Source organism: Andrena cerasifolii, chromosome 8, assembly GCF_050908995.1.
Source record: "Andrena cerasifolii isolate SP2316 chromosome 8, iyAndCera1_principal, whole genome shotgun sequence".
NCBI classification, from domain to species: domain Eukaryota; kingdom Metazoa; phylum Arthropoda; class Insecta; order Hymenoptera; family Andrenidae; genus Andrena; species Andrena cerasifolii.
Genome location: NC_135125.1, coordinates 15,560,105 through 15,587,494, shown reverse-complemented (window position 1 = coordinate 15,587,494; position 27,390 = coordinate 15,560,105). Strand labels below are relative to the sequence as shown.

The 27,390-nt window shown below is 48.4% G+C and overlaps 2 protein-coding genes across 10 annotated transcripts in view; one reads left to right on the top strand and one right to left on the bottom strand.

The window, feature by feature from the left end:
• The window catches only part of LOC143372312 (uncharacterized), an 80,641-nt gene extending 68,804 nt beyond the window's left edge, over positions 1-11,837 (top strand). For 4 of the 7 annotated variants that reach the window (XM_076818363.1, XM_076818364.1, XM_076818361.1 and 1 more), the window contains 2 exons: positions 367-1,305; positions 2,731-11,837. In XM_076818363.1, the coding sequence (XP_076674478.1) occupies positions 575-1,305; positions 2,731-3,358 (1,359 nt within the window). In that variant the 5' untranslated portion in view covers positions 367-574 and the 3' untranslated portion in view covers positions 3,359-11,837. The remainder of the gene's footprint in view (positions 1-366; positions 1,306-2,730) is intronic. The other 3 variants (XM_076818365.1, XM_076818367.1, XM_076818366.1) reach the window with 1 other exon arrangement.
• Positions 1-27,390, bottom strand: part of LOC143372311 (uncharacterized) — a 130,429-nt gene that overhangs the window by 101,997 nt on the left and 1,042 nt on the right. Inside the window, exon 4 of one of the 3 annotated variants that reach the window (XR_013086275.1) lies at positions 23,187-27,357. Coding sequence is in view for 2 of the 3 variants with exons in the window: in XM_076818358.1 (XP_076674473.1) it covers positions 24,007-27,357 (3,351 nt within the window). In the remaining variant the exon portion in view is untranslated. Of the gene's footprint in view, positions 1-22,896; positions 27,358-27,390 lie in introns of those variants that run through there. The other 2 variants (XM_076818359.1, XM_076818358.1) reach the window with 2 other exon arrangements.

Below are 27,390 nucleotides of genomic sequence, written 5' to 3'. Positions count from 1 at the left end.
TGAGAAAGATATTTTTCAAAATTTGTTTTATATTCATCGCAGTATGTATACTATAAACTTCTTTCACTGCTAGAGTATTTAGAACCAGTTTCGTTCCATCCACGTATTTTACGTACCGGTAGGAGCCCCTGTTATTAATAAGGGTGCACCATCCACGCGCGATAATTCATGAAATATCATTATCCGTTGCTTTTACAATCGCGATTAGACCTCGCGATGGGGAATGACACCATTTACTATTCCCGAAAGTTCGAGAAGCAGATCGTATCGACCGCCCACTTCCGCGATTTAGTATAGAGTTCATAAAACCGCCAGGTGTGAAAATAGCCGAGATCTAACGAGCAATTTCGAACGTTCGTGTTACAGATCCACGGATTTAGGGGAGACTCCTGGTGTGACTCCTGGTGAAGCAGCGCGAAAAGCTAAGGTAGCTTGGTGCGATCGGCCAGCGGCCTATCCTCGAGAACCAAACGGTGGTTCGCGGCAAGACGGCCGATCGTGCGAACACCCTCGGTAATATTCCGCGGCTGCCACGACCAGCAACAGCCCGAAGATTCTCCCAGCAAAGGCCAAGATGCACATCGAGGTGCAGGTGGCGCTCAACTTCGTGATATCGTACCTCTACAACAAGCTGCCCCGCAGACGGGTGAACATCTTCGGCGAGGAGCTCGAGAAGGCGCTCAAGGACAAGTTCAAGGGCCACTGGTACCCCGAGAAGCCGTTCAAGGGGTCAGCGTTCAGATGCCTGAAGACTGGCGATCCCGTCGACCCGGTGCTGGAACGTGCCGCGAAAGAGAGCGGCGTGCCCATCCAGGACATCCTGGAGAACCTGCCAGCTGAGCTGGCCGTCTGGGTGGACCCCGGCGAGGTGAGCTACCGCATCGGCGAGATGAACGCGGTGAAGATCCTCTACTCCGAGACAGGGGACCCGCACGACGAGAGCTCCGCTGATCGGGAGGTGACGAAAACCTTCAACCCCGAAGCCCAATGCTTCAGGCCCATCGAGGCCGTGGGCACGTCCCTCGGCGGCCTGAGCCTCAGCCCTAAGTCCACGTCGCCGTTCCCGAGCTCGCTGGGCAGCAACGCGAGCAACGGCTCCTCGAACAACCAGCAGAGCGGCCACGGATCCGGTTCCTCGTCGGCGCCGTCGCCGACCCCTATCACCAGCTCGTTTAAGGGCTCGCCCAGCCCCGTTCCGGCTTTCATCCCACGCACCACCGCGCCCCTCACCTTCACCACCGCCACCTTCGCTCAAACCAAGTTCGGCAGCACCAAGCTGAAGACCAGCAGCAAACGAGCCAACAGGTTGGTAACTGATCGTGGCCCTGTTTTCCTTGGCGATTGCGCAAGCTGTTTGGTAGATCTGCTTCGAGGCTAGATCCGGGGGGTATCGGATCACCAGAGTAACGGGTTGCCAGGCGTTGTTGCTAAAAATTTGCGGGTTAGATCGATCTAGACCAGTGGTGAGCAACCGAAGTGGGCCACGAGTGGAAACCTACTACACTACGCGGGCCGCAATATTAAATACATAAATATAGCTAATCCAAGAATTTTAATTTATGGGCTGAATTTGTTATTCCCGACATTGATTTACAATAAAACGTTTTTTTAACCCTTTCGTTATGGCGTACATTTCCGCGAAAGTGCTTCTCTAATTTTTTTTTTAAACTACTGGAAATGCTGATTAAAGTCGACCCTAGGATCGGCAGCTCGTTCTGTGACGCCGACTAAAGTCGGCTCTCGTACACACAGGTCGTCGCATGGGTGCCGATTATAGTCGGCGCTCGCAGCGAAAGGGTTAAATGTGATGTACTGTTTATTAGTAATATATACACAGTAATATATACCTACATATAATATAAACAGGTATATGTATGTATATTTTTCTAATTAAACGAACTTAAATAACCATTGATATTTACTTAATGAGATACTTGATTCTGTTTCTCATTAACGAGCTTGACAATATTGGGTGCGATATTCGAAACTGCTACTCTAATACAATTCTTTAATTGTTCGTCAGCGAGTCGATTACGACGATCACTTTTTAAAATTTTCATTTTCGAGAATAGTTGATCACTAAATAAAGTACCAAATAAACAGTTTTCAAATTTTTTATCATAATTAAGTTAACAGAAATGAAACAAAAATTAAATAAACGTAAAAAATATATAAAAATATACAACATTAGAAAGGGATAATTTTATCCTATTTTTTGGTGCAAAATTCATTCCGATATCTTTTACAATTCAAAAGATATATGCCAGTGTTCAGGCGGGCCGGATGCGGCCCGCGGGCCACGGGTTGCTCATCACTGATCTAGACTACGGTTGCGTCACTGCTGTTTACTCGCTAGAATTGTGGTAACCCTGTTGAGAAATGGACTGCAGTGGACACTTAGTAAAGTTAGGTGAACAGAGAATAGCGAATAGTTGCATCCTGTGGTAAAGAATTTCTTTCACAAATCATCAACTTTTCTCTTCAAATCTCGGCTTCGTCGTTCGACGATAAGTGCCCAATCGACGACGTTGATAAAATCATCAAACTAGCCACTATTCCCACCATAATTCGGATTTTCCCGAAAGCGTCTAACGATAAGTGTCCAGCGGCCCATGGTCTCTAGGTTCCGCACAGATTGTCCCGCTTTAACTCTGACCACCGCGAGCCACCCACTCGAGAGGCAAACTATCGATCAGACGCCTGAACCGCACGTAACCGTCCTGCTTTCAGAATGTCCCCTACCGAGTTCTCGAACTACATCAAGCAGCGCGCCATGCAGCAACAAATCCACCATCACCACCACCATCAGCAGCACCAGCAGCAGCAACAACAACAGCAGCAACAGCAGCAGCAGCAACAGCAGCAGGCGGCCGCTGGCGGGCTACCCGTTTCGCAGAGCTCCCCGCGCAGTCGTAGCCTCTCCCCGGGAAGCATAGTCGCTGGAGCTGGTCAGCAACACACGGACCCCAGCGCGTACTTCTTCCAGCACGGTCCGGCCGCGTACCATCCGCAGTTCCCCCATCGCAACATCTTCGACTCGTCGAGCCACGGCGGCTACCTGTCCGCCGACCTCTACACGGGAGCCAACTTCCCGTCCTCGTACCTGGACCCGACGATCGCCGGCCACCAGTTCTACGGCGGCAGCGTGAACGGCAGCAGCAACGCGGCCGGTAGTAACGGGAACTCGCAGAGCGCGGGCAACCTCGGCCCGGTGGGCTCGGCCGCGGCGACCAGCAACGTGAACGACACCGCTCAGCAGCAGGACAAGACGGCGCTCGACGGCCTCAACAACTTCGGCCTCGGCTCCGTGGCGTCCTATCCGGCCAGCCAGTACCAGCACCTGCTCGTGGCCAACTAATACCCCGCGCCCGTCGAAACCGAGGCCCCAGGCCGGCACGAGCCGCGCCTGACGCTCGGTGCCGCTCTGCCAGAGAGGAAGGAGAGGAGGATCAGAGAGGCGGAAGCGGCTTTCCGATCTCTCCAGCGTCGTGACGTCGTCCAGAGTCTAGGCTCCGTACCTTGACACACCTGACCCGCTTGCACCATCCGATCACCCGGGGGCTTCTCGCGGAGGAGGCCGTCGATTCCTGCTCACCCTAGTTCCCGCTCTGTCTCTCCCCTCAGCTGCGCGATCGCCACGTCGCAGCTCACAGCAGAGCCCCGCGATCGGTGCTGCCTCGCGTCGTCCGCGTCTCTGGCGGCGCGCGGTGCTCTTCGTCGGAGCAGTCCGTCGACACCTGGACTCGCTCGGTCGGTGGTCCGCCCCTCGGAAGAGGATCCCGGGTAGGCTGGTCCAGGGACAAGTGGCAGGCGACGAGGATCGTTGACGGAGGAGGAACGAAGCAGACGAAGGTGATGCACTTTGCAGAGCGGACATCAGCCTTCGGATAACCAGCCGAGAGGAAGGATCGACGCGCGTGGATGAAGATTAAGCTAGCGGTCTCAGCGAGGGAGGGGTGGAGAGAGAGTGAGAGTGAAAGAGCGTGTGTACAAGGATTCTCTGATTCGGTGCGGTTGTGTGCTGAAGAATGCGTGCAAAGACGTTTCTTTCGAGAGGGGAGGCGGAACGAAGAGGAGGAAGTTGGACGTGACGGGGCTCGCGGACGTGAACTTAGGTGGATTCGACTAACGTAGAGCCGCGTGTATTAATGTTCACCATCACCGGACACCAACGGACATGGGCCCGATTGCGATCGGCGCCGGGCCTCCGTTCGACGAATGGTCTGGGTTAGGTGACCCTGGTGGCCATTCTTGTTTCTTCTTCTTCGATCCAAAGAGAATCGAACGACGCGCCTCGCGCCCCCACTACCCACTCCCCACCACACACACACACACACACAACTGGAACGGCGAAGAAGCGGAGAGTAACACACAGACAGGACTACACAGACACAGATCAGATTGTTCACAGCAAGATGACACACACACCCTACCATTTTACCTGGCGACAGACACATCTTCACACACAATACGCACGCCCCCACCCCCAAACCACCCCCCACCTAAGGTCGTCGAGGATCATCGTCGGGGGTGGACACTTTCGCGCACGACTTCACCAACACGTACACAGATATTACCAATAACGTGTAATAATTTATTTTTTCACTGGTATAGTCGGAGAATTGATAATGAATATATCTGTAGAGCCTATGTATTATATTCAAGAATATTGCACTCACTTCGCGGGTTCTCGCGGAACGGTGGGAACCGCTCGCGACGCCCCCGACGAGACCGTCGGCGAATGAACGGACGGGGACGGAGGTCCGTTCCCTCGGGACGTCCATCAGTCAGAGATACATTTAAGCGACTACATTGAGGGAACGCGTTGTTTCTGTAGTCTCCGATCGAAGGGGAGGTTCGAGCATCACGAGGGATCGTTCGTCGATGGCGCGCGACGGACAGGCGAGCGCTCGCGGTTCCGTACCGTTTGGAAAGCTCGTCCTCGGTACGATTTTACATTTTATTTTTATAATAAATGCAGTAGAGTGTAGGGAGAGAAAGAGAGAGAGAGAGAGAGAAGGTGAGAGGGAGAAGGAGAAAGAGACGAAGGGAGAGGAGAGTAAAAGAGAAGAGAGTGGCGGCGTGTTCGTATGAAGAACGGAAATGGTCTCGTGTCGCGACTCTTACGGCTGGCCGGAAGCTAATCTAATCGCAGGATGTTTCCTTTCAACGCGGATCAAACGACGGCGTGGCATCGACGTCGGGACCCTCCGCTGCTCCGCAGCTATCGAGTAACATCCTCAGGGTCGTGAAAGTTCGCGACAGAAGCCGCCCGGAGTTGGCGAACTTCTCCTAATTCCCCGTGCTATCGAGCTCGTGTGGCTCGCCCCGGTTTCTCTGCTGTCCCGTCGATCCCAGGCCGTCCAAACTTTCCGCGTCGATTCTTCCTGGACACTGCAAGGTTCCAAGAACGCAATCGCGGGGATCAAGTACAAAAGATGAGGAACGTCGAAGACGGGGGAGAACGCGACGGCCGGCCGCGGAGCTCGCGACAGGGGACGGTCTGCGTTCCCGAGATTAATTAGGTGACTACGTTATTAAAGACCGCCGTCACTGTCCTCGCCGGGCAGGGTGCGATCGTGCTCGTGGCCCAAAACGCTTGGAAATGTTGCTGGCGGGGACCTCGCTGAGGACGATCAAGGACGAGGTACATATCCGCTCCAAGACGATGATTTTATCAGAAGTCTGGTCTCAGGTTTGTCTGTCAGCCTTCGTTGCTTCTTTTTCCTAGAGCTATTCATTTAAACTCGCTGCATTGTTGCCTGATTTACGAACGAAGAGACGAAGCATTCGGTAAGACAGTTGTTTTCGACTTTGTAAAAATCATTCTGAAAACTCTGAAAATTCATCGCAGAATTCGTTAGAGAGCCATGCATATTCCCCGGAAAAAATGCGCGTAGATTAGTAGATCCTAAAGTCTTCGTCCTGTCGACTTTCCCGCGAGGTCTCGCGCCGCGCAATCGTTGATAAGTCTCGATAAGGCTCGGTTTCCCTTGGTCGTTCGGTTTTTCATACCTCGAGCACCGGTTGACTCTGCCCGCCGAGCGGATGTCGCGCGGCAGCGACGGCGGCGGAAGTGCCGCGAGCCGCGGGCCGGGCACTAGGTGCTAAAAGTATTAAAAAAAAGTGTTTAATCTTGTCGTCGTGGGACAAACGTACGGAATACGCACGGTCGGAGACTGTCGACTGACGCCTCGCGGAGTAATAATTAACGGGACGGCAATGGCGGGGGAGGGTGGTTTCTATTTCGTCGATCGTCACGCTCGGTCCGGCGCGTGTCCTCTCTACTTTAGACTAGTTTCTACCTTAGCGTGAACTTTGTATCGTGTAAGTGTGTAGCATAATTTTAGGTATGACGGTTAATATCGTTCTTTCGTACGAATTTTTATATAGCCCGTTTTGTATGATCGACGCCGCAGCTTCCGTACTGCTAGCCGCGATCCTGGCGTGGATCGCGGCGGTTTTCGCGCGGGCCCAGGCGACGATCGGCGTCTCCGCGCGATCCCGGACCATCGCGTTGCCCAGGACCTCGGTCTGAATTCCTCGCGAAAAGTCTTCCGCGGGAATCATTAACGTACGCGGAAGGAGAACTTCTCAGCCAGTAGGGCAAGATTGACCAAAAATCGGAAAAGGAATTGGGGTGATCGGTGTTCAGTCGACCTAGATCATTGCGTCACTGTGCCCTCGGTCCGACTTCTTCCGAGAGATCTGTTAGTAAACGCTCACCATCCATGGGAGGAGATTCCCGAGTCACGCGCCCGCGATCCATTAGACAAATTATTAGGCATGAAATCGACGCGAATCCGCGGGAAGAAGATTGGATCGAAGGGGGGGGGGGGAGATGTGTGTGCAGCGGCGAGCAAGTCGGCAGTGCGGCTCTCCGGCCGTGTCGGGGGGTGCTAAACAAGTTTTTAACTGCGGAACTCATAAGGGTAGACACGGAGTGAGAAGCGCCGGGAAATAGTGGCGAGAGGGGACAAGGTGGGAGGAAAACAGTACCCTTTAGTAATATCTAAACTTAATTGTAACTATTAACGATACGTACGACTGTGGTAGCTATGCTAGTACCTGCTATTGTTAAAGAGAAAGAGAGAGAGAGAGAGAGAGAGAGAGAGAGAGAACGATAAAGAGAGAAAGAGAGAGAAAGAGAGAGAGAAAAAGAGAGAGAGAAAGGTCTACGAAGGGGTGATAATCGAGGGACGGTAATCGCGACTTCAGAGGAGTGACAGAATCCAAGTCCATCGAGATCGGTCTCGTAACTGTGGCGTGACGATTCAAACGGTCCGTCGCGGTTGAAACGTAGATTGGTTCTCGTAAAGTAAGGAAAGATAACGTGATTTCTGGTAAAGGAGGCTGGTTAGGGACACTCGAAGGGTCGCGAGAGGTTTCGAGATTCCGAGGCCACGCCGCGCCAGAGCACCTCGGTACCGATTATTTTTCTAATCTTTGTAATCGAACAACTCGAACCACCCGCAAGTCCTCGGCTCGATTTCTCGCGCTTTGGTCCCGCGGTCTCGCGTGTCTCGTGGCATTCTCGCCGACCCCCGGGAGTGAGAGGGGTGCAGATAGGGACGACAGGGGAGGCGAGTGGAGCAAGCGTTGCAATAAGTTGCGAATCAAATGGATCTCGGCTCGAGACGAGAAGCTCAGCGTCAGCGAAGAATCAAACACACACACACACATAACATATATACGATGTATACTCTTTTTAGGAACAGAAGAGAAAGATAATATGTGGATAGAGCGACCGGACGCGTAGCGGCGCGAGACTCGAGGGAAGGGTGCTGGCGATGCCGCGAGGGTAGAAACGGAAAATGGGGTTCGAGAGGGACGATGCGATCCGACAGGATATTGATATAGAGCATACATTGAGATACACAAATGAAAAACATATAGTATTATACGATTACAATACGATTGTAATGAACACTTTGTAAGCAAGGAAACAAAAAAAAAAAGAATTACGCATAGTTTTCCATAATCTGTAATGGATGTATTCGTTAAAAACAAAAGATGCGAGGGAGGTTAAGGTTAATCGAGAAACAAAAAGACACGTACACGTGCGGACACACACCTATACGATACAGACACGGCCACACACGACGACACCACACATGTTCGAAGTAACTCGGGTACACGACACAAAGAAGTAAATGAAAAAGAACAAAAAAAAAAGAGTAATAATATGATGAACATGACATGAAGTAACAAACGGTAATCTGTCTCTTTAAAGTATCATTGTGTCTATAAACTATAGCGATCGATATTGTCTTCTTAACCGTAAATGGCGAAACAAGTAACCGTGGTAACGTAATAATGTCATAGCGATTAACCGAACACTGCAATATTAGATATAATATATATTCATACATTTATAGACGAGCAGAGCTTGCGGGATACGAACGAGCGGGAAGCGTCGCGCGGCTCTGACACGCGCAGCGAAGCGATTCACCGCGCTCTGGAAAAGATTTTGGAAAGTCGAAAGAACGTCGGAAGATCGTGGGGAGCAGGGAAAAGGGTGCCGTTCGAGGCGACACGAGCATCGTTTCGCGTCGTTCTTCCCTTTTCCCAGGGTCGAAGGAACCTGCTAACGCGGGAGCAGCTCCGCAGCCGCGTGTCAGAGCGGCAAGGGAAACGCGCGAGCGAAGCGGAGAACCGGGCACCATCTCCAGGTACACGTTTTAAAAGGGAAAGCTGTTTCACGATGAGAAAAGAGAAAAAGATAAGAGAATAGCAAGCAGAGAAGCAAAACTAAGCTGAAAGGGAAAAGAACAATATATGCGTTCTGTGTATCGGACACACTCGAAGCCACACACGCGCGCACACACACACACACGCACACGGACACGTGACACGAAACAGAGAACCACCCCGCGACACTTACACACACACGCACACGACACGGAGGAACACAATGAAAGACCCAAGAAATAAAAACCTATCGATTATTCTACAATACCAAGTAATGAATTAACAAGAGGATGATAATTAGATTTGTAACTAATTACATATATATTTTTCAATACTTTAACTACTTGCTGAATGTAAACTATATACATACAATTATATATTATATATATTATATATATATTATATATACACACACGTGTATCGCGTAGGACTGTACCTCGGTTACACAAGCGACGAGAGGGGGTTGATTCTTTGACTTTCGGCCACCGACGGGGTCGCGGCGAAGTGTTTATCCACGACGAAGCATAACGAACGATGGTAGATCGCGCCTGAACGTCGCTGGAGGCCGGAAGTCGACGGGTCAGGCCTCGATCTGCACGCCCAGGGGGGTGGCGCGGTGTTAATGCGCCACCCTCCGGGACAGGGGAGGGAAAGGTCTACGCGAGAGAAGGAACCTTTTTGTACCCCACCCAAAGTCACACTCTCGGTGTCGAAATGGTAAAAAAAAAAAAAGAAACCAAACCAAGCAACTATGTTACTCGTATAAGATGCATCCTAAGTGTAACTGTTACGAAATGCCCCTTCTCCGAAGCCCCACCCCCAGGCCCCAGTCTTCATCGTTTCGTGCGCGGCGAGAGGGATGAGAGAAGCGGCAGGGAAACGAGAGCGAGAGACTTCTCTGGTCCTTGAGCGACGGCGCGAGAGAATGAGTGTGCGCGGATCGAGCGGGGAAACGAAATTCCCGCGTGAACGAGAGAAACTGAGCCACCCGTTCGATCTGTTTGCCCCGCGAAACGTCAGAGGGGTGGCGGGCCTCCCCGACCACCCTCCGCCCTATTCGCGTTTCCTTCCGCGTTCTGTTGGCCGACGATTTTCACGCGCCTCCGTTTAGTCCATCGCGTGCTGTTTTACATTGTACCGCGTGTACACTTGTCGCGCGGAGCAAAAGAGAGTGCGTGCAAGGGGTGAAAGCTAAGTATGCCTGTCCTCCGTGTGCAAGGGAGAGAATGGGGTAAGAGGCTGCATCGGATGGGTGCGAGCGAGACAAACAGCGAGACACTGTGCGCCTATATATGTATATCTGTATATAGGTCCCTTTTATTTTTCACCCGCTACCGCGTTATTTACTTTGATACTTCTCCTCTTCCTTTTTTTATTATCACTATTATTGATACTATTATTATAATCGAGATGTATTTTCTGTTGGCTTTAGATTTTGTTCCTTTATTTTTGTACGAGAACCGTTTTACCTAGAACGTGTGCACCATACCCTAAGGGCACGTTTTATTTTTTTTTTTTCTTTCCTTTTTCTTACCGTGGATCCTCGGATGGCTCCATGGACGCCGGTCGTCTAGGGCGCAACGGACGCCTGGCGACCAGCGGCCATCGACCATCCCACAGCCCCACAACTTTAGCCTTAAGACGACCTCCTTTAAACATTACTTTCCCCTGCCCATTTCCTTTTTTTCTTTTTTTTTTTTGATAGTTTGTTATTGTTGTTTTTCTTTTTTGTATGATATTTGATTACACCAGCGTGCATCGCGCATCCAGATAATATAATATATACCGCTATATTATATATATATATATATATATACATATACATATACATATATATATTTTTGTTAATAATACAGTGGTTTGATAAACTACAGTGATTTATCCTGTTCTAACGGATTTGTTTCTATCTCTTTAATGGCCCGCGAAAATGCGTAATTACATATGCATATACGTATATATATACATACACACAAAGAGAGGAATAGAACACGTGCGATATAAATATGGATATATGTATAGACACTATACATACTTATATGAATATCTGTTATATATATACATATATATATGTGTATATATATACATATACATACACTGCTACATTATATTTTGTTTAACGAGGAGATTGACGAGAGAAAACGGCGAAGGGAACGAGAGAGAGAGAGGGAGAGATAGAGAGCGATAGAGAGAGAGCAGGAGAGGAGTGTCGTGCTTTTCGGCGTGTGCAATGCTCGGTGACGAGAGTGGAAAGCACGAGAGAAAAGGTACAGAGAAGCGTTTCTTTGAAATTTTTCGAGCGTCCGGGCCGTCCCCTCGACCCGAAAACACAAAACGAAGGAAAGAGAGCGAGAGCGAGAGAGAGAAAGAGAGAAACAATCGATATTATATACTACGACTACGGGGAACGAAGCAAACGAAGGCGAAACAAAAGGAGAAAAAAAAATAACAAAAAAGTGTGACAAAAAAAGTGAAACTCGCGTGTAATATACTTATAATATCATTTTGTAAATTATTTTTTGTATTTTTATATATACATATATATATATATATACATATATATAAATATCGAAGCATTACGAGACAAAGCGGAACAGTGTTTGTGCGTACGAGCCGGAGGCGAGGGAATAGCGGGAAAAAGAGGATAGACCGAGGGGTTAGGATGAGGCGCGCGAGGGAGAGGGTGAAAGAGGGATGTGGAGCGTGAGAGTGAAAGAGAGATCTCGTGTACGCATCGGTAAGATTGACGATACTTAAAAGATCGATCGCCGGTGAAACCGAAGTCGTCCTTTCGTTGATCGAGAGCGGCGCCACGGGACGATGCTGTTCGACGTTAGATAATTTTGTTGAGAGATATCGCGTGCGCGACGCGCCTATGCGCGGGGAAGAAGAGACGGAACGATGTGTACATACACAATATTACACAGAGGACACACGGTCCACTACGCGTGCACACATACACACAGAACAAGACACGGTTGCGTTAATTGGACGGGCGCGACTGTCCCGAAATAATTGCGAACACGATGGATTTTTGTTCCCTAATAATTTGTACCTTTGTATTGTATTCTGCAGCTTGTCAGTGCTTTGTTTACTACTACTGCTATTACTACTACTATTATTAATACCATTATTGCTATGAATTTCAACTATTGTACCGTATCGAACCTTTGTTTTGTACCACTCTGTTTTCTCGTTAGACTTGTAACCGCGCCGGGAGTGAAAACGGGCGCGGCCGCCGTTAGAGGTACATTACGTAGCCTGAATTCGCCTCCAAAGAGAGAAACGGGCTCGGCGAGCCCGAGCCGACTGTGACAACAGTGAGAAACCTCGCAACAACAACCAGTTTAGCCGTTATTTAGACAACTAGCGTTGTTATCGTTTAATTAGTTGCCGGATGACGCGTCATTCGGGGCCGTGGAGAGACGGGTGAGGAAGATCGCGACGCACGCGCTTGGTCACCCGTTCTCGAGGGGGTGAACGGTTCAGGAGGCCGCGAGGTATCCGCGTCTTTTATAATTTTATAGAAAAAGAAAGAACAGCTGATTCTGGGCCAGCTCGGAGCTACAGAGTTCTATTGAAAAAAAATGATATATATGTATATATAGTGTGTATATATATACACATATATGTGACACACGCAACAGAGATAAAGCAGGTTCTTCGTTAAAAGACCACCGTTCGCCTAGCGACGGTTCTCAGACTTTTTCCTATCATCGAAACACGGAACATCGGGGATCGTCGCACCCCCTCCTCGACGACGTGTCAACGGGCGTGCACACGCGTGTCGTGCCCGCTGTCACGAGCAATCGAACGTGCGCCGCGCCGCGCCACGCCACGTCGTTTCCGCGGTAATTTCGCCTCCATCCTTGCGCCGGCACATGGCTTTTCTTAGCTGGCTGCGGAGAGTCCGTCGAGATGTTTCAATGAGAGTTTCGTTTCACGCGCAAAAGAGCCCGAGCGAATGGACGCCGAGAAAATGAGTCTGGGAGAATTTGGGCCGGAGAGAGAGAGAGAGAGGGAAGAGCACCATGTTTCCTGCTTGCTTGCGTGAGTGTGCGTGCGCCGAGGGAAACGGGAACTTATCGTTTCACGTGAGAACGTTCTTTCTTATAGTTTTCTCGTGCAAGTACGGTGGACGAGGGTGGCGCCGATCAATCTCGCCTCCTGGATCGAATCCGCGAGCCGTCCCCGGTCCTCGAGTAATCGATCGATCGCGGGCTCCCTCCGAACATTGGGGCAGAGTCCAACCCTTAAGTGATATTTTTACGCGCGACGGGCGAACCACCCCCGCGGCGATAATTAGGCAATTCAGCGAGCCAAGGGGTAACTCGAGATCCCGGTAGAACTCGACGCGTCGCGAAACCCTGCGCACCGATCGTCGGATTCTCTTTCGGCCACGTCGATCCTCGTTCCTGAAGGTATTGCGAATGGAATCTGCGAAGGAACGGAGTTTCGCCCGTTAGGCGGTGAAGTTTTCGAGATTCTGTATCGCAATCGACTAACGGGAGTCTCCCGTTCGTTAGATAATTAAGAATAAGCCGGGAAGAAATGCTAAGTTTCGTGCAACTACGAGAATCGGAGGGAGGGGATGATCAATGGTGATTTTAGACTCTGCCCGTCGATCGATAGGCAATTCATTAAGCGTGGTTCGAGAGGGCGTGCGACGTTGTGATTGGCGCCTGACACGCGATCGAGATGATCGCCAAGGACGATCGAAGGGAGGAGATCTAGGAGGCCGTCGGTGAGGTCAAGGGGAGGGCGCCTGGTATTAGTACACATTAGTTTTTTCTATAGGAGGCGCCCAATTAGTTGTTGGAATTCTGTAGTCTAGGCGATAATTCTCGATATAGTTCAATGTTGTCGAGTTTTTATTAGTTGAGCGAGCGAACGCCCGCGATCCTCGTCGAGAACCGGAAGTTCCGTAGCCGGGAGGGTGGAATTCGCTGCGCGAGATTGAACGATCGATCGCGAGGAGCTTCGGATCGATTCGACTGGAAATTCGGACTGAATTCTGTTCCCGGATCCTCTTGATACTCCCCGAACGAAGGTGCAGGATGCATGCATGTAAATGGATCTATGATTTTCAAAGCGAACATCGCGCGGAAATTTAGCTTTCGATCTGTGAATGACCGTTCTCCTTTCGTAGATCTTGAACCGAAGTTATCGGTGTCCTGTTTTCAAGGAATCTTCGTTGTAGAGTGCCAAGAATGTGCTGGAACGTTTTCTCCGATACTCGAATGGACAAATTAACTTCTACTTCCCGAACCAAGAATGATCAGACAGAAAATGCGAATCCGTGATGAATCGATCGATGCTCATTGGTGGATCTTGCAATCTCTTTGCATCGGTGTTCGTCACATTTACGTACGTCGACGTAAGGGGGCTCGATTCCCTGTAACAGCCAGTGAAACCGAACGATCTGCTCCAGATATCTGCGGGATTCTTCTAGAGCGAGGCGTAAGGACGAATCGAGTCCCAAGCGATCGAGTTTGGTAATCGAAGGAGTGCACCAAGGCCCGACTTCCGGTTACCCTCGGGATCCGGGCGACTCGACTCCGCGAATCGATGTGTGGTTAGTCGCGACGATATCGAGTCATTAGGTCCGTACGGAGTGTCGAAGCACCGTCGAGAATGAATCTCGATTGTGGCACTTCCGTTGCAGCGCCTCGTTCGGCACGCGACCACCGATCTCACCCCCGTCAATCGAGGAACTCCCGTTTCCACCCCCCGCGAGCTCCGTTCCCCCGATGATGGAACTCCGTCTCACGGTTGGAGAACGGAGAAGGAGAAGGGAGGAAATGAGGGGGAGCGGAGGTGTTCAGGGTGTCCTCGGAGATCTGCCTTCGATGATCGAAACGGCGGTTCAGGGGTTCGAGGGGCTGGTGTCGATCGGGAGGGAATGAGGGAGAGAAAGAGGCGCGTCTCTGTTGCACGGTCGCTATCCACGACGTGTGAACGTTAGATGAAACCTTTATCTATATATTTGCCACGATATTCAATACGTGAATGAGTATATCTATTAAATAATATTGATATAAATACATAGAGACAGAGAGAGCGTGTAAGGGAGAGTATGCGCGCGCGAACGACAGAGAGAGAGAAAGTATGGTAATATCATGAAATTATTATTCTTTGTTACTTCTTTATAATTAAAACAATAAAAAAGCTGCTGAATAAAAAGATGCGCCACGTTTGTTATTTGGGGGATGACGGGGGAAGGTGGAGTACGATATTTCCTCGCTGAACATCGAACTGAATCGAATAGTAAGTTTATCTCTGAATAAGATACCCCGTCAATGCTTTGTGCGGAGAATTTTGTGAGAATCATCTGTTCGGGCAGATATTGTCAGAATCATGGAGCTCCGATCAACTTCTATCGAAAACTATCCAAGATTTGATACAGCAGATCAGGAGATCACCATTTCTAGACTTGAAATCACAGCTTCCGATTCGATTCGGTTGGAGATCGTCGTGCCAGAACTTCGGGATACTTTTCCAAATACGATTTCACTTTTGGGTACAATGTGGTCGGGAAATGGTCACATTTGGAATCCTAAACTGCGAGTTTCTTTCCCTCAACTCCCTCCTCCCGCGTTTCAATCGAAATTGCATTCTTCCAACTTCCCACGGCTTCCATTATCCTCGAATCTGCTCGTATTCGACGCGATTTGCCACTTTTCAGAATACACTGCCAAATTGCGCTTTTAATCGCTGCATAGCGACCAACCCTTTCTATCGCTGAAGCATCCATTCCTGCGGCGTGGAAAAATCGCGGATCGAGATCGGCACGATGGTTATCTGTTTCGAAGCCGAATGAAGCGACAGCGTTTCGATCAGCGGGCGGGAAACGTGTGAGAAATTTATTTGCATCCGCTTGGAACGACGATATCGCGCTTCTGTCGCATTAATTCAGCGGAGATCGCTGATACGTCTGCGAATGATATTTCGTTAAAACACGATCGTTCGGTCGCGATGCGTTCGTTGAAATATTTTCCGCTGAGCGTTTTTATTCGCGACGCGGAGTCACCTGCCCCGTGACAAGTGGATTTTCAAATGGCAGTCGGGGAAATGTATTTCAAAAAATATTCTGTGAAATGGCACGAGTCCTTCTGCCAGTTTCAGTAGTATTGGTAAAGCTTTGATCCCGTTCCTCGTGGCACATATTTATTCTGCGTATATCGTTACGTTATTTTATACATTCCTGGCTACAGTTTTCCCGCAAACTCTTTCCAATTTCCTTAAACTTCCTTAAATGTAAAATACAGAAAGTGTGGGTTCCTAGGCAGGTATAAAATAACACAAAATGAAGCCAGAAACACAAGGTGAAGCCAGTTCGTATTGCTTTAATCGTAAGTGGTAATACATCGTTAAATAACAGTCTACAATATCCTTAGCCCTTCGTTGACACACCTCCTTTTTCGATCAACTTTGACATACCTGGGTGGCTCACACCCAGAACAATTTTTGCGCGACTGCCATTCTCATCTAAAGAATCCAATAGTTATAAAAAAAATCATGGGTCAATTTCAAGGTCTCTAGAATGCATTGCAATAGATTTTTGATTGACATTTTATTACAGTTATGTCGGGAAAACATGAAGAAAATCTTCAAAAAATTGTAGCTTCTAAAAATTTCAATATTAGAAGCTAAAAATCTACAGAGTTGTTGTTGCGATGTAATATTTTGAGAAAACAAATAGTTTGTGAGTCGCCCTTGGAAAAAAGGTATTTATTTTGCACATAGAAGGTACAGGGCGTCAAAATCAGTTTATGGGTGGCTCACACCCAGAGCGTCAACGAAGGGTTAATCGTATCCTTAACGAAAAAGGATGTACCTACCGCATAAAAAGCACCAGTTCCTGCCGGGCCCCCAAATTTAAACTGCATTGAACACGACCATTCCGGATGGATGAACATGCAAACGTTCTCGTGAGCTGTTGGCGTATCCTAGAATCAAAACTCGTCCCAAATGAACGAACGTCCCTGCAATTATTCACAGCAATAAATGCTGATGAACTTCATCCACCCGCAACTTCCTCCCAGCACATCCACACAGATTACCCTGAATATTCTAAAAAAATCCTAATAAACACATTACCGCCTCTCATTCCAACACTTCATCAGACACACCTGACAACAGACTCACGTTTGCCACCCTACTCCTTTCAAACCATTCGTTGAATCTTAGAAACACCTCTTGTGAATTTTCCAATTGCAGATTCTTTCAATAACAAATACAATAACCGATCAAATGCCCAGCCCTGCGCGTGGCACGCGGCTGAAAGTCCCGTGCCGGCGTGCACCCCTCGGAGGTGGCAAAGAGGAGATCGTTGCAGAGCTGCAGCCACGTTCAAGGCGGGATTCTGCGCGTGGAGCTGCACGAGTGGCGTTCCGCGGTGCAGTATCGAAATCGATCACGATAATAATCGGACAATAACGATGATAATCCCCATCCTTCGAGCGCGTCGCGTGGCCGTCCATCCGCTTCCGCTTGGCCGAGGCGCGTAACGACGACCTCGCCTCGCGGGCTCGAATGTCGGCGATTCCCAAGCGGGCCCGTGAATCCATTGAAACGTCGCTGCTCCCCGATATTTCGCTGCGTTCCCCGGCACGGAGACACTTATGCAACGCTTCTGCGCGGCCTTGAAATTGGAGAACTCGCCGGATACAAGCGGTTCGCGGCCGGCAACTCCTCCGCGTCGATCGTCGTTGTCTCTATGGTTTCGCGTATTTACCGCGACGTTACATAAAAGCCGATTCCGTCGCAATCGGATTGCACCGACCGGTTTACAGACGCCCTCGAAGTACGGAATTTTGACGGCACGGTACCACGTTCTTCTCCTTCTTTCCTTCGTAACAATTTCGAAAGTACATGCGCCGGTTTTGTCACCTTTAAACTTCTCTGAACTGCTGGGTGGGAGCAGAGTTCTTGAAACAAGGTAAGTACCCACTGCTCTACCTATCGATCCACCTGCGAATTGGTGCAAGCGTGTCGTTGCGAAAGCAAGATACGAATCCGCCGGATCACCCGAAGGGATACCGTAAAATGATCTCGCATGTTAAGTGTCGACTTACGCACGGCCCCGTCGATCGTTTCCGACCGGTGGGTTAACGATTTCGAAAATCGAACACGAGACATTGCGAGTTTAAATCTGCACCCGATACTTGTGCAAGGTTCATTCGATCCAGATCCACGGTTTCGTTCGCTTCGTGGCTCCTAGACGTGTGAAATTCTGGGCAAACGTTGACCGAAGCGATCGCTCAAAGCTGTTCACGTCAGTGGTCTAAATATTGATTCAAATATGCATTTTGGTAACGCTGAAACTAAGGTAGTAACGAAGGATAGAGTCTTCGAGAAGGTGGTTATCGGTGGCTGCTAAAAATGGAATTTTTATTCAGTTATTCCACGTAAGATTGATCGAAGCTTAGGTAAAACGTACACGCGAATTGAAAGGAATAAATGTGGGGGGAAGTAGTTCGAAGAGAAGATGAAGGGCTGAAGGTGGAAACTGTAACGATCGGCTGCGATAATAGTTGCCAGTAAATCGAGCACGCCACGGCAGGCAAAGGGGAAATGATCATGCAATTACGAGGAGACTGAAGTGCATGTGCATCGCGCGGTGTGATGCATTGAGAACGAGGTCGTTGAAGTGTCGATCGACGGGTATGAAACTGGCGTAACCCGAGGTGTCTCAATACTGAACTACCTTTTTCTTGAAATGAACTGGGTCAGTGCTCTAAAAATTTCTGTCGACTGTCGCCAACTATCGATCAAACGCCGTAGACAAGAAGCACTTTGAAAAAAAATTGTAATTGTAGAACTATGAACAGGAAGTGGGTGGTTCTTGTTAATAAAGGTACCTACTGAATTCTCATTGCCCCAGGTGTTTCGCATTCCTTTAAGAGACAGCACCTTTGCAACATAATCAAATTTATCGATCATCGCCATAGTGAACACGAACCAACCGAATCTTCGAAACCTTCAAGTCGAAGGACTACTCCAACGAGGTCGATGAGTCGCTGCACGCATCGTAGAACTACGTCTTCAGGCATTTATTACAAAAAAACAGTTTCTCCCAAAGAAGGAACGCACTGTAGTCGATTGGAAGGAAATCAAGATCGAGTCGCGGGAACAAACCTCGAGGCTCAATGTCGACGGTGCTTGACAGAAAAAGAAACGGCCACGCGAGAATAGTGCATCGGATTTACAGGCAAGAACGAAGATAATTCGATTAGGAGTCAGCGACCATGACCAAGTTTACGGAGCACGTTATAATTGTCGATCGCATTATCGAGTGTCAGAGGCATGGTCGCGCTGAAAATTCGCAGGTTACGATTCGCTTGCCTCTGCTACGCTAATTCGATTTGCGGGACGAGGCTGAACCTCGACGCAACCCAAGAACAGCAGCTTCGAAGCAGCTTTTATCGTGATGTCAAGATAATTGAGTTTCTTGGTGCGGAAGATTTTCATCTTCCCCTTTCGCTTAAAGGGGCGAAAGGGCGCCTCTTGAAACTCGAAACGGTAACGGTAAGACATTTATTAAAATTTTGAGCAAGCTTAGCTGCTTCTTCTATGAAATCTGTCGGCAATTCTTTTGTTTCCAGGCTAAGTGTAAGACCATGGTTATGTACAAGAAGATAAAGAAGTCTCAAATAGAAATATATACTGTAAAACAGGAAAGAAATATGAAAATGACTTCCCACACTTCCCATAGCATCCTTCTCCTCTGTCGCGATCCAACAAGGACCCTAGGTACACGCAACATCCATAATCAATTAATTAAGGATCGAGCCGGCGTGTCACTGGAAGCCGCCTAATTAATCGAGCAGCTTCGAACAGCCCAGCTACACCTCGCACACGCTCTTAGCAGTTAAAGTGTACCACTGTGGCGCTGGCTACAGTTAACTTCGATTCGACACTTGGCTTATTAGAAACGACCCTCGCAGCTGCTTAATCACGATCGAGAACCGAGTGGATCATCGATCAGAGCCTGTTTCTTTTAAGTTTCGACACTGTGGCGCAATCATATGTCATCGACCGGTCAACGTTGTTCCCATTGAATGTATCAAGGAACGCCTCCAATTTCGATTCTGATCGCCCCTCTGTGATTTGAATGTATGTTACTAATCGGAATAGTATGTTTTGGTGAATGATTGTTCTATCATGGATATTACAGATTTTTTTGGTAAATTGGGGTTCGTTTTCAAGATGCATTCCTTAGATGCAACTATGTTGTTAGAGACTAGAGAGAAAATGATTTGTATAGATGAACGAAAGGGTTAGTAGAGAAGCCTTTTAGCCAACTAGTCATTTGTAACGAATTCCTATAATAAATGTCTTTATAAAACGCTTGAACGATGTCCAACTTTCCACAGCGAGTGTTAAATAATTAGAGGGTAACGATTTGCGAGACAAGCAGCAGGATGGAACAAGTTAGCAAAGCTGTCCGGCCTAATCCCTGTTTCATAAGTGTTACGTACCTAATGTATATCTTACGCTATCGTGAAACCATTAAACGGTGTTGTATATTTAAGCGAGAAACCTGTACGCGATTATGTTGTAAGACTGGAACGGATCGGTCCACGTGGCCTTCCGACCTGTATCGACGTTGACTGTTCATTTTAGAGATCGGTCTAATTTATGTATTATAATCTGCTTCGACATTAAACGAGCTGACCAGATCGAGGAAATTAAGTTGTACAGGTAAACAGAAATTGCTAGAATTATTCAAGAACCTGGGATTCTATTTAAGTAATAGGATTAGACAACTCGAACCCCAAAAGTCAGCGAGGGGTGAAATCGCAACTCTTGGCACCCAAACTCCTCGAATAATCGATACTGCAGCATTTGCCTTAACACCCTTATTTCACTGCACTTTCCTCCACGTAACTACAGCACGGCAACTCGACAATGCGCGATTACATCGGTTGCGTTAAGTAAAACGAAATTTGTACGCGCCAAGTTTTCACTATTTCAAGCACTCGGGAGTCGCAATTAACGAGTTCTCGCCGCCTGTTTCCACGACTACCAAAAGCAAGTGGTCTCCAGGGTCTTGCAACGATTCGAGGAGACTGGCTGTAATGTGTGCACCGAGGGTTGACGGTTTGCACGTGCAGACTCATTCGACAAAGATGTCAGCATTCACAGCCTCATTCGACGAGGATGTCAGCGTTCGCAGCCGCATAAGGTGCACACTCGATCCACGTGGTATGCGATTTAGCAGCTGTTCACGTATCCGTGACATCGTGAACGCCGCGAGGTGCAGGGGATCGAAGAAGCGTGATTTTGCTGTTAGTATCGTTGCTACTGAACGTGAGTCACTGTGTGCACAGCTAATCGCTGCCAGTGTTCTCTGGATTTGCAGGCTCGATTATAGAACACATTTGTATTGACTTGGAAGAATGTTTCTCGTGAAGGAAACAAGTTTCTGAAAATGCAGACATGAGATAAGGGGGAGAAGTATGTATGTACGAAAGTAATTTGTTAGAAATAAAAAATGTTCTTGTACAATTCTTCGAAGGTTCGCATTGGAATATTCTATGCATTCGGTAAAAGAACAGGTGATCGTTATTAGAACATCTTTCACGTTTGAACTCATACCCAGCTACTACTTAGGCTAGATGAGATCTACAGTCGCATCGGAAAGTAAGTTGACACTCTTTAAAATCGCATAACATTTTTAAAATTGGTCCAAACTACTTGAGTTTTTTTTTAAGCTAGCGGAATTAGTTTTCTAGGTGACGTGTTTCGTTGTTTTGAAAAAAAATTGCAATTGGTCGGAATAGCGATGGAAATAGTGAGGGTCGTTGAAAATAATGAGTGAAGGTCGTTTTTTTCAAAGTTTTTTCTGAGCCTGTAATGAAAATTCAAAAAACCCGTTTGTAGATTGAAGTAAGTTGTACACATAATAAAAATTTCATCTAAATCGGTTAACGGTGCTCTAAGCTACACGCGTTTAAAGATCGCAGAATAAGGGCGAAAATCGCTGATTTTGTGAATTTCGCGATTTTCGCCCTTATTCTGCGATCTTTAAACGCGTGTAGCTTAGAGCACCGTTAACCGATTTAGATGAAATTTTTATTATGTGTACAACTTACTTCAATCTACAAACGGGTTTTTTGAATTTTCATTACAGGCTCAGAAAAAACTTTGAAAAAAAAACGAACTTCACTATTTTCATCGCTATTCCGACCAGTTGCAATTTTTGCCAAAACGACGAAACACGTCACCTAGAAAACTAATTCCGCTAGCTTCTAAAAAAAACTCAAGTCGTTTAGATCAACTTTAAAAAAGTTATGCGATTTTAAAGTGTCAATTTACTTTCCGATGCGACTGTAGATTCCCATCTGCGCCGACGTAAAAGTGTCACGATACAAGAAGCGTTTCGTGCACACACATCCTCTATGTTCCTACACTACAGATGCCTAGAAACTTTTGAACTATCGTGGCCGTAGCGCGAAACGATAACTGCGAGCGTAATTATCGTTTCGAACATCTGCTGTAGGAAACTTAACGGTAGACGGAATAGTTCAACGTGCTAGCCCCAGTGCCTTTCCAGCAATTCCTCAAAGCAGCTTTTTAATTTAAGTCGTCCAATTCCCTCAAGATATATTCTATGAATGATTCATGAATTTGAAGTTAGTGCTGAAGCGCACTCATCAGAATAATTAGAAAATCAACTACACTAGTGATCCTACGGATCTCCCAAACAAATCTTTGGGATCTCAAGTTTGCTATGCCAATTTAGAAGCTAAGGGATTAATAAAATTTATGACAATTTAGTTTTTGATGGGTTGGAAAAGCCAGAGTAAAGGATGTCGCAACGAAAGAAAAAAAAGGATAATGCATGCCACTATTCGGGATCAGATCTGCTATGAGAATCCATTACCTCATCTCTACGTTGCTATAGGATCGAACTCGTGGCTGATGCAGTGTCACAAATAAGGAAAAGGCGTAGTCAACGTTTGAGGAAAGTCTGTCGATTCCTCTCTTTTAGCAAGAGTATGTCAGGGTTAGTAAAATCTACATATGTATGCGGACGAAACGATTTTGAAATGAAGAAGGTTCGACAGGAAGTTGTGGCGATAAGAACTGAGCGAGAAATTCAGTTTTCCTGAACTCGAGAGAACTCGACAAGAGAAGATCATGATCCGTGGCTAAAGGATTCCTCTATGGGGCATTTCCATAAAAGGAAGATCAGACATGTACATTTATATTAGTCCTCCCTTTATTTGTTCACTATATGCAAAACCGCTACAGCTTATACATTGCATATACAAGTATACGTTTAATAATAAAATCCAAGATAAAAGAGTTCACACCCCAGTGTCCAGAAAACGGTGTACGATAACGTAAAGTGCAATCACGGCTTTGGAGATGTCCGTACAGCCGTTTGATCCGTCCCTTTTTCTACATTCATTGCTGCTGGAACAATTCTTCCTCGCTCGAACTGTACAAGTTGCGCAGCTTCTTCGAAATTAATGGCATCAATATACTTCACGATTGATCAAAAAAAAAAAAGAAAAAGAAGAACGGAGGAAAGAAAATGCATCGTATAATTGGGTTCCGCAGTAGTCATCGTTCAGAGACCTCGCGCAATAGTCATAATGCAGCGTGCAGATCAACGCGGTTCGAACATCTGGCCAGGATTTCACTTTGTCGTGGACATGTTTCAAGGGTGTTTTCGTCAAACACCATACAACACCCTGGGGGAATGAGGAGACTCGAAGTAAATCGTTCGAACCGCGTCGACAAAATTCAGCTGTTATTACGCAACGTCTTTCGAATCATCGGCATCCGCCGAAAGTACACTTGACAAACAAAGTCAAGAAGTGTCCATAAAATCCGCAGTAACTCTCGTAAAAACAACGAACGAAGAAATATATAGACATTTTATCATTATCACCATCATTATCGTCATCTTCATCGCCTCTCTGCAGTAATTGTGGATTATTTACAGAATTCCTTATTGATCAAGCTACGGTTGCCTGCGCCAAACAGGAAACAGCTCTGTCCTCGTGGCAGATGAACAGGTCGGTCCGTGGGGGGGAGGTATTGAAACGAAACAACGTTAGGGAACACGATAGACTCGTATGAGAATCACCGTCCATTATCGCACGAACAAAAGTAAACGCGACTTCATGACACAGTAGAAAAGGAGTACGAGACAACGTTCATCCGATTCGGAGAGTGGCTCTGCCCCGAGGACCAGTAACTCCGCATTCGATCCGCATCGAATGCGGCGTGCGTATGTGTGCATTGTCCAAGTCCGGAAAGCTCCTCCGAGCTTTACCAGGCGTCTAGTGGCGAACGGATCTATATCTGGCCGGCGTTCTCGTGGAACTTGAAGTAGTGAATCTTCATGGATTTGTTGTTGGGATACTTGATTTTGCACTCGGGGCAGGTAGCGTCCACAGCACCGTGCACCACATACGCGGCCAAGTCCGCCTCCCTGTGGAAGTTTTTGCTCTTCTCCGCGTCGTAGATAGTGTTGTGGGACCTGAGCATGTGATCGGTCATCGCTGATCTGCTGAACATGTGCCGGCCGCACAGGTTGCAATTGCAGATCATGCTTTTATGCGTGATCTCGTGATTCTTCAAAGCCACGGGGGTGGGAAACGTGAGCTTGCAGCCAGTCGCCGGGCAGGTGTACTTGAGCGGGGCGTTCTTGTGTTTCACGGTGAAGTGCTGGCGAAGATTCGAGAGGCCGGGGAACTCCTTGTAGCAGATGTTGCAGCAGACCTTGCCCTCGGTACCAGCCAGCGGGACGCATTCGTTGGTGGCTAACGTCGCCTTCACGATGTTCTTCACCACGCGGGACTTGTTGTGCGTGAGCTGCTTGTGCTTGTACAGCACGCTCATGTTCGGGAAGAACTTTCTGCAGACGTGGCACATCACCGACTTCTTGCCCGTGGACTTCACACTGAACGGTCCCTTCTGGTCCTCCTCCACCTCCAGCTTCACCTTCTTGGCCTTCGGCTCCTCCTGGGACGATCTTCGCGAGCTATTGAGCATTAGCTGCGGACGGTACCGATTGAACATCTCGCTGTGCAGGTTGTACTTGTGACGTTGCAGCGACTGGTTGCTGCTGAACACCTTGTGGCAGATGTTGCACAGACACTGGCTGGGCGAGGGGTTCTTGATCGCAGATTGGGACTTGGCGGCGGCTACGCTCGTGGCTTTGTGAAGCTTCTTGTGTCTCATCAGCACCTTTCTCGAGCTGTACAGTTTCCCGCAAACTTCGCACGGGAAGCTCGGGTTCTTGATGTCGCTGAGGATGGGGTAGGCCTTGTGCCACTGCATGTGCATGGCCAGCGTCTGTTTGTCGGGGAAGACGTTCGTGCAGATCTCGCACTGCAGCTCGTTCACCATGAAACTCCTCTCGGCCTTGTTGCGGGCGCAGTGCACGTCCCACAAGTGTTCCCTCAGCTCTGTCACGTCATTGAACTTGTCGTTGCAAACTTGACACTGGAAGTTACCCTGCGGCTTCGCGGAGGTCGGCGGGTTCGGGAACGATTTCCGCGCTCTGGCCGGCCGATCGGAACTGGTGTTGAACTCCTGCTCCTCTTTCGGCGCGATCGGCGGCTTGATCTGCGACTTCTGATCCTCGCCCACTCTGAACCGTATGCTCAACCGAGAGTTCACTCTGCTGTGCCAACTCCTGTGTATCTTCAGAGACGCTTCCTCGATGAAGGCCTTTCCGCAGATGTCGCATTTGTGACCGCCCTGCGGCTTCTCGCTGTGCGCGGTCTTGAAGTGCAGGTTCAGATTCGCTTGGAACACGAAGCTCTTTGGGCATTGGGGACACTGGAGCGTCGCCTTCTTGTTCTTGTGCTCGGTTATCACGTGCCGGTCGCGTAACTCCTTGGTCTTGAACACGCGCGAACAGTCGGTGCAGCTGATGTGGACAATGCCCGGCTGGTGGATGTTTCTCATGTGTCTCTTGACGTTCGCGAGGTTCGAGAAGACCTTGCCGCACACGTCGCACTCGTTCTTGTTCGTGCCGGGGTCGGAGGTCGCGCTGGCGTTCGCCGTGGCTGAATCACGCGAATCCTCCTCCACGCTGCCATATTCCACGCACGAACTGTTCGCATTTCGCTCGTTTGGATCCTCTATACCGTGATCCTTCATGTGGATCTCCAGGGCACCCGCGCTGCTAAACATGCTGCGACAAATGACGCAGGAATAGATCTTCACCTTGAGGTGGAGATTCCTGTGCTCCGTCAGTTCTGCTCTCGAGGCAAATTCCAGGTTGCACAGGGCGCAACTGTACTGCTTACCGTCCGGTATCTTTCCCGCGTTCACCTCCGCCTCGAACGTGTCCCAGTCTTTGATAGGGGTAGACATGCTCAGCGCGGGTTTCCCCGATTCGCTTTGCGAGTCTAGGGGCTGTTTTTGATTTCGGGCAAAGCGATGCGTCTCGTGGTGGGTCAAGAAGTCGCTGGGCGACCTGAACTTGGCGTTACACTCCGAGCACGCAAAGTCTCTCTTCTTGTGCTCGAAGGTGATATGATTATGGAACTTTTTGAACACTAGGTAGGTCATGCCGCAGTGGACACACTTGTAAGAGGTACGGACCTCTGGTAACAGACGTTGGCACAGATCTCTGTGCTTGAACATGTTGGGCTTGTATCTGTATATCATGCCGCACAGATCGCAGATGTGATTGTGCGCAGGATCGCCGTTTTTGTAAGGACGGGGAATGATCGGAGCATCGGGCAAAGGTTTTTTCACATCTCGTTTAGGAGACGGAAGGGGGGTTATTGGCTTTAACTTAGGGGGGGATCGCGACGGGGAGATTAGTTCCTCGTACTGTTTGTCAGAGTGTTTCGATAGGTGGCTAAGCAATTGCTTTCGGTTTTGCATCGAACGCAGGCACATGTTACATGTAAAGTACTTCTCCTCGCCGTGATTCGGCACGACCAACGCAATTTTCATCGCGCACTCGAAGGACGCCCCGCAATGCAACTTGTACATCGATCGATCCGGGAACTCCGTCAAACACGCGATACACGTGTACGGCCTCAGATCGGGCATATGCTGGCGAATGTGGGAGAGAGTGCTTCTCCGATCGTTGAACGTTTGCTTGCAGGAATGGCAGGAGAACGTTTTCAATTGGCTAATAATATTTTGCTGTACTTGCGTCAGGGGAGCATCCTTCTCCATACTCATCAATTCATCCTCCACATCTTCGACCAGTTCCTCGGTGTCTTCCAGCTCCGCAGATCCAGTATTGCCATTTGGCTTCTCCGTGTGGAATCTCTCCATGTGCTTGGTGTAAGAGTACTTTGAATGCAGATGTATTTGACAGTGCACACACTTCTGCTTGTAGACACGAGCTCCTCGGAAGTGCGTGTGTGGGCCCCGCCTGATCTTCTTCTTATTCGGCGAGCCAGACGTATTAGACTTCTGCGTAGAATCAGCCTCCATGACCCTATCTTCTTTACTCGAGAGGGGATTCGGTACAAGTTCGCTGCCAGTAACAGACTCTATTTCTATGGTACAGTCGGTATCATACTCGTCTTGGGGCTCGGGCTTCAAAGAGACGTCCGTATCTTTCGTCAATACTGGCTGATCTTTCTGTACATCCGTTTCCTCGTCTGTTAGTACATGAGTGTGGGTATCGCTTTCTACATTGTTTACACTGTGATCTAAAGTATTCGACTCCTGGAAACGAAAGATAATACGTCTTTAATACAT